This window comes from Hirundo rustica, chromosome 12 (genome assembly GCF_015227805.2).
Source record: "Hirundo rustica isolate bHirRus1 chromosome 12, bHirRus1.pri.v3, whole genome shotgun sequence".
Lineage (NCBI taxonomy): Eukaryota > Metazoa > Chordata > Aves > Passeriformes > Hirundinidae > Hirundo > Hirundo rustica.
In genome coordinates, this window is record NC_053461.1 from 6,313,741 (window position 1) to 6,327,307 (window position 13,567).

Below are 13,567 nucleotides of genomic sequence, written 5' to 3' on the forward strand. Positions count from 1 at the left end.
GTCAAAATGCAAAAAGGAAAGTGGTGTCATTTGAAGTGGGTTGGAGCTGGGCTGGGCATGAGTATCTCTCCACACCTGGAGCCCAGGCTCAGCCAGGAACTGTGTCCTGGTGCTTCCAGCAGCACCTGGGCTCCATCCACACCTCGGCAGCCACCCAGGTGAGCATCCTGCCGCCTCCAGAGAGAAGGGAGGCATCACATCCTGCCCGGGCTGGGTGCTGCGGGAGTCAGGGAACCACTGGGACAGCTGGCCCTTGCCCCTCCCTGCCCTCAGGGCCGGGGGAAAACAAGGAAAATAAATACTCTGCAGGTAAATAGCTTTGAGTCTCCGAGAGCCGGCGCGGGCTGCGCGCCCTGTCCGCGGTGCCGGTGGGGCGTGGAGAGGCCGCGGGGCTGAGGTAGTGCCTGCGGGGCGGTTCTGCACGGGAAGGCGAGAGGCGTCCCGGAGCTGGTGCCGACGTGCGAGGAGGCCCTGGAGAGAGCGGGGAGGGAGCTGTGGGCGGCCCTGGCTCCTCTGCCCCTCACGGGAGCCGCGGGTGCCTCCGAACCCGGCCGTTCCTGCTGTCCGGGGCCGGCTGCTGCCACCTCTGCCAGGCTCGCTGCCGCTGCCGCTCCTGCAGCCGCAGGGCATTGCAGTAGGCGTCCAGGCTGGTGCCCGGCGGCCCCAGGGCCCGCGGGAAGCCCTTGGAGCCCGGGTGCGGGTCAGTCCGGGGCCGGGGGCTGTGGCTGGTCCCTCCCGGCTCCATCTCCCTGCTCCGTTTGTACGGCGGCAGCTCCGCGGCCTGGTGCCTGATGACGCGGAGGCTGTAGCGGGTGAGGAGCCGGGAGAAGGAGCGCTCCACAGCCTGGCACTCGTAGGTGCCCACGTCCTCCCTCGCTAGCTGGCGGATCAGCAGCCCTTGCTCCAGCACCAAGAAATGTGCGTTGTTCCTGACCTGGGGCAAAGACAGAGCCCGTGGGTCAGCCCCTGGGGACAAAGCCAACCCTGCTCCTCGTCCCTGCTGCGCCGTGCCCGTACCTCGCTCGGGGCCGTCTCCTCGCCGCGCCGCACCAGCCATCGGAGCGTCACCTGCGGGGAGCGCGCCAGGCACTCGAGGAAGGTCGAGTTCTTCTCCACCCCAAAAACCACCTTCTCCACCGCGGCAGTCCCTGTGCAGGGAGGCGTGAGTACCCTGAGGGGGGCTGTGTGACCGCAGAGAGGGAGGGAGGAAGGACAGCAGGGAGCAGCCAGTCCGCCGGGGGACGCTGGTTTCCCAGCGCGGCGCCTCCCGCCCCCCTGGGCACAGCTGGCTGTCCCTGCCGGAGCCGGCGCTCACCCTCCGCCGTGTCCTGGCACTGGCTGAGCGGGTCAGCTTTCAGCACGTCCTGCCAGCGGGCACGCCTGTGGGAGAGCAGAGAGGGCTGTGGCTGTTCCCACCCCAGGCTGTGGGATCCCTCTGTGGCAATGCCTCGAGAAGGGGGACCAGCAAAGGGCGGGTGGCAGGAGGCAGAGCGGCAGCGGGGGTCTGGCCGATCGATAAAGTTCCGGGGCTGCCGCTTGCCCTTCCCTGCTCTGAGCAGCGTCACCTTGCAGGGGATGCAGGGCTGGGGCGGGCACACGCTCACCTCTTCTCGGTGAGCAGGTGTGGGGCGCAGATCTTGCTGTCCCAGGTGCAGTAGGGATCCCTGGCCAGGCAGCACTCGGTGCAGGTTTTGCCGTAGAGCTCGCAGCGGTACAGGGAGAGCCGGAGCAGCCCGTGGGTGCTGCTCACAAACAGCTCCTGCTGCTCGGGCCAGAGCGACAGCGGCAGTCAGCACCCACGGCTGGACACCGGGGCTGGCGGGGATCAGAGCCCCTGCCCCGTGCTGGGGTGGGGACACTGCGGGACAGTAGGAGTGGGAGACAGAGCCTGCCGCCCCCTTAATGCCCTGGCAGGATCCCATTCCCTAAATGCGCATCCCCTGGGGCCAAGGGACCCGGCAGAGTGGCTGGGACCAGCTGGCCTCTATCCGTGTCCCTGGAGTGCTTTAGGGAGAAGCAGAAGGGACACTCACCCGCTTTGGTGATAACTTCATGTCCAGGATGGGAGAAGGAACCTGCAGGGGAAACGAGAAGGTGCTGCAGCTACGTTAGTCCTCCTGGCTGCCCCAGCCTACCAAGCAGGATTGTGTCCCCAGGGGTTACAGGGTGCCAGGAGCCTGGGCCAGGTCCCTGGTCACAGCTCCACCTGCTCCATGCAAGGAGCCTGGGCTCTGGGCTAGCCCTGCTTGGCGTGGGCAGCCCAGGACAGCTCTGCCCAGCAGCCCTGCCTTCAAACCTGGGCTCAGCTCTCCCATTTCACTGTGGGCTCCAAAGTGCAACTCGCACGCTGCCTCAGGGACTGGATGGCAAGCTGGAAGATGACTTGGCTCCAGTCCCACCGGCACCTCTCTGGGCTTTTCTGCTGCCCAGGGCAGGTGGGAGCCCCCAGCAGTGAGGTGAGAACCTCCCCGAGAGCAGCCAGAACCTGCAGGGAGGATGCCACGGCCACGGGAGGCTGTGCAGTCCAACCATCTCACTTCAGCCCCCGCGGTGCCACCCTGGCCGCCCGTACCTTCGTGACGCTGATCTCCTCCAGGCTGATCACCTCGGGGCCGTGACTCAGCCCGCCGGCCAGGGCCACCTTCAGCACTTTGCCGTCATCTGCGAAGGCAGCGGCAGGAGGAGCCGTCAGGGCCGGGAGCCCCCCGGGCTGGCGGGACCGGAGCGCCGCACCGGCTGTCCCGCGGTGGCAGCGCTCCCGGAGCCGGGTGAGCTCCCACCTGTGCCGAGGAAGAGCACGTCGTAGTCCCGGCCCTGCGCGTCCAGCCGGTGCACCAGCAGCCGCCGCAGCCGGTAGGGCACATTGACCCGGAGCAGCACGGGCTGCCGGCCCTGCGGGTACACGGGCTCCCACATCAGCTGATGGCTGCGCATGAAGCTGATCAGCTCGTCGGGGAAGTCCTTGGTGGACTGCAGGAGGGGGTCGTACGTCTCACTGGGGCACTGTGTGACACAGGGGCTGCGTTAGGGCCGCCCCGGCCCGTCCGGCTCCCGCTCCGGCTGCTCCCCATTCCCTTACCGTGCCGGGCCGGGGGTAGGGGACGCGTCCCTTGTATTCTACCCAGCGGTAGTCGAATCCTTCCTTGTGCGCGAAGGGGCCGCTGAAGGCAGCTCTCACGGCAGCCATGGAGTAGATGCAGACGGCAGAGCCGCTGAAGACGCCGCTGAGGGGAAGCACAGGGCTCTCAGCGTCCCGGCTGCTCCACGGGGATCAGTCGCATACACACACACCCCCTGAGCCCACACTGTCCCCTGTCAGCCCTGGAGTCGTGCACAGCACCCCGGGGGTGACAGGAATCCCTTAGACAAGCCGCTCCAGCCTGGGGATCGCTGACTGTGCAGACGCCGGGACTGTGTTTTAACGATGTGCTGGTGAACCAGGAGCAGGGGAAGGAGGGGAAGCTGGTGGCCCTTCCCCAGCCAGCTGGGTGCCGCTCCTGCCCTTCTGCCTACAGAGCTCCCCGGGGAGCAGCGCTGGTGGGACCATCCCTCACAGGGGCTGATGAGGGTCCCGCTCACCTGGAGACCGTGAAGAGCCCAAAGACAAGGGGGTTCTGGGGGTCCCGGGTGCGCAGGAGGAAAACATCCTCTGCAAAGAGAGGGGTGGAGGTCAGGCAGCCCAGAGCCGAGCCCAGAGGATGCAGGTGGGCATCCCGGGGCCATGCTGGAGGGAGCAGCCGCCGTGGGGCTGCATTGCTCCTGCGGCAGGCAGGGCTGGGAACTCACCCAACTGGTCGAAGTGCGTCTCAGTGCCCTGAGGCCCAGGGATGGAGCACACCAGGCGGGCCTTCAGAAACGTGCTCCAGCGGTTGATGAGGCCGCGCTTCCCTCCAACATCGTTCTGGCAGGCACCAAGAGCCAGGATCAGTCCAGCCTCTCTGAGTCTCCTCCACTGCTGCGCCCTCCTCATTCCCACAGGGGGACAACCCCAACCCTGAGCCTTCTGCCCTGTGGTGGGTGTGCAGTGGCACCCTCACAAGCTTGGGATGCTCCTTGGTCCAGAGCAGGTAAAAGCCCACCTGGTGGGGACAACCAGCCACAGGGTGCTGGTCTTGGCAACTGACCTTGCAGACCCTGGCCACCCTGGCGTGGATGTGCCGCCACTCCCACTGCCCAGCTTCCATGGCCGTCTCACGGAAGAAGATGTAGACTTTATCGTCGTGGGGGTTGTAGGTATCAGGGATGGCGTAGGCGCCAACGAATGCGGGCTCTGCGGGGGGAAAGAGCAGCACAACATGGCCCTGTGCCCTGATCCCGCCCTGTGGTACTGCCATGAAAGCCCTTGGGAGCAGTGTGAGGCACTGAGGGGACACAGGGCCCGTGGAGACCTGGCTACTCAGGAGGCAGAACACCATTCCCGGTGCTCAGGCTGTGGAACATGCGCTGGAGCATGGGTCTCACCTGGGGCTTCATCAGTGCTTCCCCCCAGCAAGGAGAGAGGGCCCAGAGCAGAGGTCTGGTCCCAGCCTCTCCCCAGCTGGAAGGAGAGGCCCCCATTCCCCACAGGTGCCCTGCTCCTACCGTGTAGCCAGTGGTCCTGGTTCTGCTCCGTGCGGATGTAGCTCTGCTCGGCCCCGTGCACCCAGGTCCGGAAGAAGGCAGCGCTGCTGCCCATGAAGTCACTGGAGGTGCCGGAATACAGCTCCCCACCTGCGGGGTCAGGGGGGTGCGGGTGGGAAGCAGCACGTCCCAGCACAGATTATTCCCAGTGCTCCCCCTCCCAATGGGATTCCCTGCTCCTCAGTCACTCTTACCGATGAGGAGCCCCGTGAACGGTTCGTGGGGGCTGTACGGGCATCGTCCTCGCCCCGATTCCAAGGAGTGGGTCACCAACTGCATGCGGGGAGCCCTGGCACCCTGCCGGAGCCAAGGGGAAGATGTCAGCCCAAGGGGAGCCTGGGAACAAGCTGGAACTTGGGGGAAAGGGTGGAAAGGAGGTTGGTGTGTCTGTGATGAGGGAGTGCCTCGAGGGGGATGCCAGAACCTGGTCCCATCCCCATTGGGACACCCTGACACTCCCAAGCCGGAGCTGCTCTCTCCATGTGAGACCAGGGACCGTGCCAGGCTGGCCACCCTCCCGAGGCTCTGGGGCTCCCTCTCCCTTGCTCCCAGGGAGAAGGGTCTCCTGGCACCTTCTGCCAAGGGAATCCATATCCATAGGGATACGTGTGTCCAGGGTGTCCCTCACCTTCCCCCTGGCTCCCAGCTGGATGAAGGCACAGACGGGTTGGTAGGAGCCGGTGCCACAGGCGAACACGTGGCTCTGGTTGAAGGGCTGGAGGAGGCGGATGAAGTTGGCACACTCGGTCTGCGCAGGGGAGACGTTTGTCAGGCTGAGCCGTGGTGACTGCTGGGGGTGTGGAGCCCGGCCAGACCCTGTCCTGACAGCTGTTCAGCTGGGCTCGGCTCCGGCTGGCTCCACAGCGGCATTCCAGGCAGACCCCCAGGCTCCCCTTGGGGTGATGGGGTTGTTTAATATCAGCGGTGAGCTGCCAAAGGCGACGGCCGGGGGCTGCCAGCCCCGCTTACCTCCACGTTCTTCCCTGCCAGCTGGCAGTGCTCCACCTGCTCCCTGGGGGCTGGCCAGAAAATCTGAAACACAAAGACCCCGCGGATGCAACTCCTGCTTCCCTCGGCCTCCTGTGTCAGCGGTGGGAACAGGCCCAGCCCATAGGCGCTGCCAGGCTCAGGTGCACGGCGAGGGCATGGGGCTGCTCTGGCACAGGTCTGACACCCCCCTGAGCTCCCAGGGCCCAGTGGGCATCCTGCCAAACCAACTCAGAGTGAGCCTGGCGTGGGGACAGGGCCCACCCAGGCGGTGGGCAGGCTCTCCTGGATCCCAGCCTGTGGGAACTCCCGGCTGCAGCGCCATAATGGGATTTTCTTTTGTTGGGCTCTGGCCGTACACTCGGCCAGCAGGATGTCTTGGGATGACGTTGGCGGGCTCGCTGCTGGAGCTCTTGAGGCAGCAGCAGGGACTAGGTGTGACAGCAGGGCTCCGGGCACTGCAGTCCACCCAGGTCACATCTCCTGGCTGAGCCACCCTGTCCCTCTGGCGCCAGCCCTTCCCAGCAGGGCTCAGCTCCACCGGGGATGGGCTGACCCCACTGATTGAGACATCCTGGTGTAAATGTGTCCCCGGTGAGGTTAGAACAGCCCAGTTCAGAGCACAGCCACCTCCATGCCCTGGCGCTGGGACAAGGAGTGGTTCCCAGGGAGGATGAGGCCAGCCTGGCCAGGGCCACCGCCCTCCCAGCACTGACCTTCTCAGGCTCTCTGCTGGGATGGTCCAGGTGGAGAAGGAAGATATGGTTTTTTGCTCCCACCATCAGCCAGGCCCTGTCTTCATCCAGCAAGAGAGCTTGGAAATCCATCCCATCCCCTAAGGCCAGCAGCAGGCGAGAACTGTTGGATTTCAGCAGGTCTGAAAGAGCACAAACAAGGTGAGAGAAAGAGAAACCCATCCAGAGGCTCCACATCTCCCTCTCTGGGGCAGCCCTGGTTACCTATCCTTCTCCAAGGGCACACAATATTCCTGCCACTGCCTTGGCAAAGCCCACCAGCCTCAGTGCCCCTGAGCTCATCCTCCACGTGTCCAGCTGAGGGACAGTCTCTCGTACAGAGCAGAACTGTGCTGCCCTTGCCCTGGCTGGGCTGGTTTGCAGGCACAGGGCAGGACAGAGGTTCAGTCCCAGTAGCTGGGAGTGCTCAGCTTGCAGCCTGCCCTCCTGGAGCCCCAAAGCCTCTGCACCCCAAAACCACGGGCACAGGATGGAGCAGAGAGGTGACTCGCTTGCTGTGACTCCTGGCATGTTTACCTACAGCTTCAGATCAAGAGAATCTTCATGAAAAAAGGTTTTTGCTGTTTGCTGGGACAAAGCATCCCTCCAAGGAAAGGCTGTATGGAAACAGAGCCAGCACAAACACCCTCTGCACCCATCCCTAAGCCTCTGAGTCTGAAGTGGCTGCTGGGCTCTACCCCGCTCACAGGGTCAGGCAGGTGGGTGGATGGACTGGGACTGACCCTCGTAAGGGAAATCCCCATCTGCGCCGCCGGTGCCACCCCAACCCAGCACCCCACATTTCCCAGTCTGTGTCCTGAGGCACAGCCTGAAGCCGGCATTAGACCAGCTCAGGGAAAGATCCAAGGGTGCCGTAGACCCAGTGCACCCCTTTGGAGTGAGACAGGGCAGTGGGAAAGGCTCTGCGGCTCGGGCTGCGGCTCCTCCCAGGCAGCAGCCGGGGCGGCTCTCCTCGCCCTTCCGGCACAGTTGTGGCCATGGGGGTGTGTGAGGAGGACAATAAGCTGTTGTGTCTTGGTTAAAATTCCGGAAACAACATCCCTGGGGCCAGCATTGATCCGTGATGTGCCATGTTTGGGGGCTGTCTGTGCATCCCCCAGTGCAGCCGGAGCGGCGGCTCCACCGACGCCGGACGGCAGCAGCTGCCAGCCCCTGCTCCCAGGGATCAAACCAGCATTGAGTCGGTCCTTGGAGCTTCCCGAAGTCATAACACATCTCTTGTCTCTCTAAATGTGACAGGACGTGGCTGGGGGTAGAAGGCTGGCTACACTGACCAGGCTGCTCTGGCTTTGGCGTAGTGCAGGGGAATGAGCAAAAGTGGGGCCATGGGAGATGGGACGGAGATGGGTTGCACTGGGTGGGGGCTGAATGGAGGTGGAATGTGGCTGGAAACCCAGGGAAACCTGTAAGACCCGGGCTGAAATTCTGCCCCAAATCTCAGGGAGTGAAGCGGTGTGTCGGGGCAGAGGGAAGGAGGCGATCACGGGCAGCCGGCGCTGGCCGGGCGGATGCAGCGTGTGGGAGCGTGGCTGGACGCGCGGCCCCAGGCGCAGGTGGGGTGGACGTGGGCACAGGCACGGCTCCTTCCGAAGGGAACCGCTGACCCGGGAGGTTGTCTCACTTCCTTCCACTCCTTCTCCAGGGCTGGGGGGAAGCCATGCCAGAGCCTGCGGGCTGGAGGCACGGCTGACGTCCGCTGCTCCCTGCTGGGACGGGCAGCAAGCGGGTCCCTGCCCGGACCCTGCAGCCGGGCTGGCTCCCAGCAGCTCTCCCATCTCCCCTGCTACGGGGAGCTCCCGTTACGGCGGGGACACAAATCCTCCTGTGCCAGCAGCAGCTCCAAGCCACACCAGGGAGCTCCTGGCTCTCCTCTGCTGCCACAAAAACTGCAGGGCCCCAGTGCACTCCCACCTTCCCTTCGGTGCCCAAGGGCTCTCCTCTGGGTACCAGAGATGCAGGGCAGAAGGCTTCCAAGCCATTTCCCACCAGCTGAATGGGATTAACAGCTGAATTCCCGTCCCTTCCTGTGGCTATTGTCCCTGCTGGATCTCCAACAGGGTGCGGTGGATCATTCACCCTCCTGTGTCTGCCAACGCTCCCAGGACCTGCCTGATCTGGGGGAAATGTCAGGCAGGGCTCTGGGGAAGGGTGTGGGGTGGGAGGGCAAAGGCTGATCCAGTACATTGTGTAATTGAGAGGAATGGGTACCAGACAGGTCTTAGCGAATGTCACCTGCTGGTCACCATCTGACCGGCCCTGTCTGAGGACAGGGTGATGGAAGAGCCTCTCTGCCGCCTCTGGCAGTGCAGGAGAACCCTGGAAGGACTCACTGCCCCACACTTGCACCCTCTGGCAGGTTAATGGCCAGGAGGATCTGAGCCCGGCCCCATGGCTCTGCTCCCTCACCAAGGGGACACTGAGTGCAGGGATCCAGACCCAGGGAGCTGCTGCACAAAAACCAGCTTCTTCTCACCCTCAGGTCATTAGATCCAAACCTGACACTGGAGACAGGGAACCAGCGGGGCTCTGCAGCAGCCTCGTCACGGCTATGGGTGAGAAACATCCTCTCCTTTGTGATCACTATCTCCCAAGGCCACGGTGTTTGTCTTTATTGCTGAGACCACTGTAAGGGCCTTGTCCCATCCATCATCTCTGCCTGCCCCTCAGCCACGCCGTCCCCTCTGCGGGGTGACCCTGAGCTTCCTGGGGTCACAGCCCTGCTGTGCCGGAGGGCTGCGCTCTCCCCTTCCCCTCAGCAGGCACAGCAGCCCATGGAGGAGATCCCTGAAGCCCAGGGGAAGCTAAATCGGGCTCTGGCCCCTCACTGCTGTCGGCTGATAAGGGGTGTGCCAGGGCAGCCCTGGGTGCGATAACCAGAGCCCCGTGACCTCCCCGTGCCCCGCAGCACTTGCTGTGCGGTGGTGGCCTCTGAGTCCTGCCTGGCTGCACATCAAAGGCTGGCAGAGGACCCGTTTGCTGGTTCCTGGGATATTCCCGCAGGAGGAGCTGGCAGCTGGCTGTGCTCTCACTGCTGCACAGCCCGGGGAAGGAGAGGCTGAGCTCAGGCAGCGCTGGGGCTGACCCAGCCTGACCCGGCGGAGCCCAGGCTGCCCCCGTGCGCTATTATAAACCTGCTCCTCACCTCCTCGGCTGGGTGGGAGCCGCTGCTGTTGTTCCTGGCCCCGTGCCCTGTGCCCCATCCTTCCTGTGCTCTCCCGGCCCTCGCTGCTGTCATTTCCTTCCCTCGACCCTGCTTACTGACGTCTTCTCCCCTGCACCACCGAGGCCTCTGCCTGCCACCCCATGCTGGGATCTGATGGTTTCTCAAAGGCCTCCTTTTATTTTTTTTTTCCTAAGGGTTTTTAAACCTAAACTTCTGGAGGCATTGTGTCCTTGAACCGGCCCCGCACTGTCCGTGAGTCACATCTCTTCACCATTGTTCACTTCGTCCTTGAGCCCTCCTGATGCTGGGAGCTTCCTCATCTGCCTCTGCCCAAAGCCTGGGGGCTGCTGGCCCCTGGACACTGTGGGGTTTGAAGTCAGCAATCCCCTTTTCTCTCTGGTTGCCCCGGCAGCCCCATCTGCCTTCTCTGGCTCCAAGGGAAGGCCAAGCCGAGCTGTTTCTGAGCTGGGCTATCAGCAGGGCCATCTCCTCACACTGACACCCTGCATCCCTGGCAGCTCCAGCCCTCTCCAGCCACAGCTGGGGGGATCTTTCACAGGGGTGTCCCTGCCTGGAGAGCAGCTTCTCAGGGTGATGGAGCAGGTCAGGAGCCTGGCCCTGGAGTGCCGTGCCCAGGGGAAGATGCTCTGCCCTCTCTCAGGTGTGGAGAGGGCTGCTCCAGCCCTCACCACGGTCACACCCAGGGCCGCACTGGGGATGTGCTGAGCTGCCGTCCTCCAAAAGAAACTGAAAGCAGCTCGATTGGCCACATCCACGCTGCAGGTTCATGGCAGGGTGAGAAGCTGCCAGGCTGGCAGGGCTCTGTTCCTGTGGCTCAGGCCATTCCCCTGTAGACTTTCCCTAGGTATTCCCTCTCCACACTTCTCTTGGCTGTGTTTTGTGCTACCTGTCAGTCTGCCCTTGCTGCATCTTCCAGTCACCAAAGCAGTCCCTGCTCTGCATCAGGCTTGAGAAGAGTGATCTGCCTCCCCTGAAGAGCTCATCTTCTAAACAGAGAGACACTGGCAGGGAGGAGGGGAGGAGTGCAGCAGGGACATCACCTGCACAGGAATCAGCCTCTGCTAGAGAAGAGGAGGATCAAAAGCAGAAGGGCTGAGCTGGGGTAGGACTGTGCTGGTGGGAGGCAGAGGAAGAGGCTGTTGAGACTGTCCTGGGGCTCAGGGTCCCTGTGAGCTGAAGGCAGGGGCCATTCTCCAGGGGTACCCAGCTCAGCCCCAGCCCAGGACACACCCAGAGAGATCCACAGTCAGTCTGAGCAGAGGGACACATCCCCTCTGGCCCCAGTGCTCTGCTGGATCAGGACATTCTCTGTTCAGCCTCCTTTTCCTAAGGCAGCAGCACCGGTGCAGCCTCAGGGACTCTGCTTGAAGCTGCTTGAAACACGCTGGGGGCCCAGACTGTGGAGAGTACAGCCATGACCACAGGGCTGCCTGTCTCCCCAAGCCCTGAGCACCCTTTTTCTCCCTGCAGGGAGCTCCCTCAGCCCTCCCAGGCAAGGTGCAGACCCCGAGGAACCCCTTACCTTTGTAGGTGAGGCGAAGGCGTGGGGCGTGCTGCTTCCATGCCCTGCTGCTGCCCAGCTGCTGCAGGAGGAGGCAGAGCAGGAGAGAGATGAGGGGCAGGCAGTGCCCGGGTGCAGCCCACATGCTGGCACAGGGCAATGGGCAGGGTCTGCTGGCCCTCACAGCACCATGGCCCAGCACTGAGGTGCCACCTCCAACGCCGGCTGCAAGCAGAGAAGGGGAAAAGCTGCAGCTGTGCTCCCTGGACCAGTGTGGGCACTGGGAAGGCAGCTGTGGCTGGGACACCCCTGACCTTCCACCCCCCCAGGAGCTCCAGCACATTCCATGTCCAGGGATTTCACAGGCTGGCTACTCCAGGCTGCCATGGGGAGGTGCGTGGGGCGATGCCAGCGTGCCCACATCATGTGGTACCTGGGATTTGGGCATCCGGGAGGTGACTGACATGTGGGCATTCATACACCCTCCAACGGGCTCTCAGAGCTTGGGCATCCTCTGCTCAGTATCTGCTCAGACCCCAGTGCTTGGCAGAGCCTGGTGAAGGATCCCTAAGATTCATCTGTTCTCATCTTGGGGTTAAATCTCATCCCTTTCTCTGAGAGGGGAATTGAGGTTTTGGAGCACCATCGATAAAAGGCATTTTTGTGCCCCCCCCCCCCCAATATCACCTGTGGCTCTGTGTGTGCATGGCACATCTCTGGCTAGGATCCCTGCAAATTCCTGGTCACCACCGAGCCCTGTGAGGCCACCAGCATCCGCTGGCTCCGTTGGCTGTGGATTGGAAGGGCTCTTGAGCACATACCCCGCTCTGGAGGTGTACAGGGGTTCACAGCCTCGCACAGCAGCCTCCAACAGCCCCTGCCAGGAGCAGGGCTTCCCTGCCAGTTCTAACCACTTAATCCGGGCCACTTAGATGATTTTTTTCCACTTAATAAAAACCTGCTCCCTACATGGCAGCTCTGACTAACTCCCCCTCTTGCTGCATATTAACTTCTTTCAGTCCAATGACTGAAGGATTTAAAATGAGCTTTTTGGCTCGTCCCTGGCCAGAGGCTCTTGGCATAAGGAGCAGGGGATTCCTGCCATCCCAGGGATGGGCTGTGGGAGGGATGGTGGAGCCAAGTCTTTCCAACTGCCTTGCATGAGGAGTGCTCAGTTCTGCCTGGGGAGGTGGTTTTGGGCTGGTGGGGTTGGGCTTTCTCTGCCTCCCTCAGCGAGCTGTGGTTGGGATGGGGTGCAGCCCCTCAGGCTGGGGTGTAGCTCCTTTCTTGCCCCTTCCCTGACTTCACTACTGCCTGGATCTCAGCACAACCTGCTGCTGCTCCAGGTCCTTCCCCAGGAGACCTGGCACCAAGCTGGGACATGGATGTGACCTCAGGGTGGTGGCTGTGCTGTGCTCTGTCTCTCTTTAGTTTGGGGCTGCTCTCTCCACCCAGCCAGCCCTTCCACACATCAACCATTGCCTAGGGAGGGGAAAAAAACACCCCGTAAGCACGATGGGTTTAGCCGGGTTCAAACTGCTCCTGGACTGTGAAGGGTGGGGTTCTCTGTTAGGAACCCCTCAGCCACACGGGGACTCCCAGGCAGTGCCGCCCTTGCTCCCACAAACACCTCCCCAGCAGGCAGCAGCGACAAAGCTGCACCTCAGCTCTTCCTTTGCTCAGCACCCGCAGCGCTCTCCCAGAGCTGTCCTGTGGACTCACAGCCACCCCCTGAGCGAGCACTGCTGTCCCAAGGGTCAGCACAAGGACGGGGCTTGGGTTTGACAGGGATTTTTTTTTTTCCCCTTTGCCAAAGTGTGTTGTGTTGCTGCAGGACCTGGGAAAATGCTGTCCTCTAATTGAAGGTTTCTATAAATGGAGCCGGGTCTGTGCTAGGCTTGACTTTGGGCTAAGGCAGACTTGGAGGAATCTTTCATGAGCCAGGGGATGCCGGGGCAGGCTGGGATTCTGCAGATGGCAGGCAGGGCACTGCTGCTGCCTCGGGACACGTTCACACACGGTGAACTTTAGGGACAGGCACGCGCTCCCGTGCACAGCTCGGTTTCACCGGCGCTCCATCCTCTCCCTTGGGAATGCCAAAGGCAGGGCTGATGGCAGCAGGAGCCACAGCCATGCCCAGGAGGATCCCAGAGTCCTGGCAGAGCTGGGCACAGGCAGAGGAAAGCAAGGATTTTGCAGCAGATAAGGAAAGAAAAAAGTTGCCAGCGAGTAACCTCCGGTAAGAAACACTTCCCATGGGTGTAATCCTTTCAGAAATATTTAGGGGCTCCCTCTCATCATGCCCAGGCAGTGGTGAGGCACATCCACCTCCTGACACCCAGCTACAGTCCTAGCACAGCCCCCTGAGCCACTTGTGCCCACAAGGACATCCCTGGCAGTGCCAGTCAGCTCAGGGACACGGGGAAACTGATCTGGAGGCGAGGAGCTCGACAGAGTTTACACAGAGAGGGGGAACTCGGGTGCCTGGTGGATGGAAACAAGCTGGGAATGCTGAATCCA

At 62.7% G+C, this 13,567-nt stretch overlaps 1 protein-coding gene across 1 annotated transcript; it reads right to left on the reverse strand.

Annotated features, from left to right (window-relative positions):
• Nucleotides 1–6: 6 nt before the first annotated feature.
• On the reverse strand, nt 7–11,235 carry LOC120758443 (semaphorin-3D-like). Its single transcript, XM_040076702.1, has 17 exons — nt 11,069–11,235; nt 6,324–6,484; nt 5,590–5,652; nt 5,249–5,368; nt 4,815–4,917; nt 4,582–4,710; nt 4,125–4,270; nt 3,787–3,901; nt 3,580–3,649; nt 3,080–3,224; nt 2,781–3,003; nt 2,573–2,661; nt 2,034–2,075; nt 1,605–1,762; nt 1,316–1,380; nt 1,018–1,148; nt 7–934 (listed from the first exon to the last, which is right to left on the reverse strand). Exons 1-17 carry the CDS (start codon nt 11,190–11,192, stop codon nt 521–523), a joined length of 2,298 nt encoding a protein of 765 aa, XP_039932636.1. The 5' UTR covers nt 11,193–11,235; the 3' UTR covers nt 7–520.
• Between the last annotated feature and the right edge of the window lie 2,332 nt (nt 11,236–13,567).

Excerpts from the sequence above, each read along its gene's own strand:
- LOC120758443 (XM_040076702.1), bottom strand. The coding sequence starts at position 11,192 with ATGTGGGCTGCACCCGGGCACTGCCTGCCCCTCATCTCTCTCCTGCTC. Across the intron at positions 5,369-5,589 it reads TGGCAGGGAAGAACGTGGAG|ACCGAGTGTGCCAACTTCAT; the intron begins GTAAGCGGGGCT and ends TCCCCTGCGCAG. Across the intron at positions 3,650-3,786 it reads GACGCACTTCGACCAGTTGG|AGGATGTTTTCCTCCTGCGC; the intron begins GTGAGTTCCCAG and ends CTCTCTTTGCAG.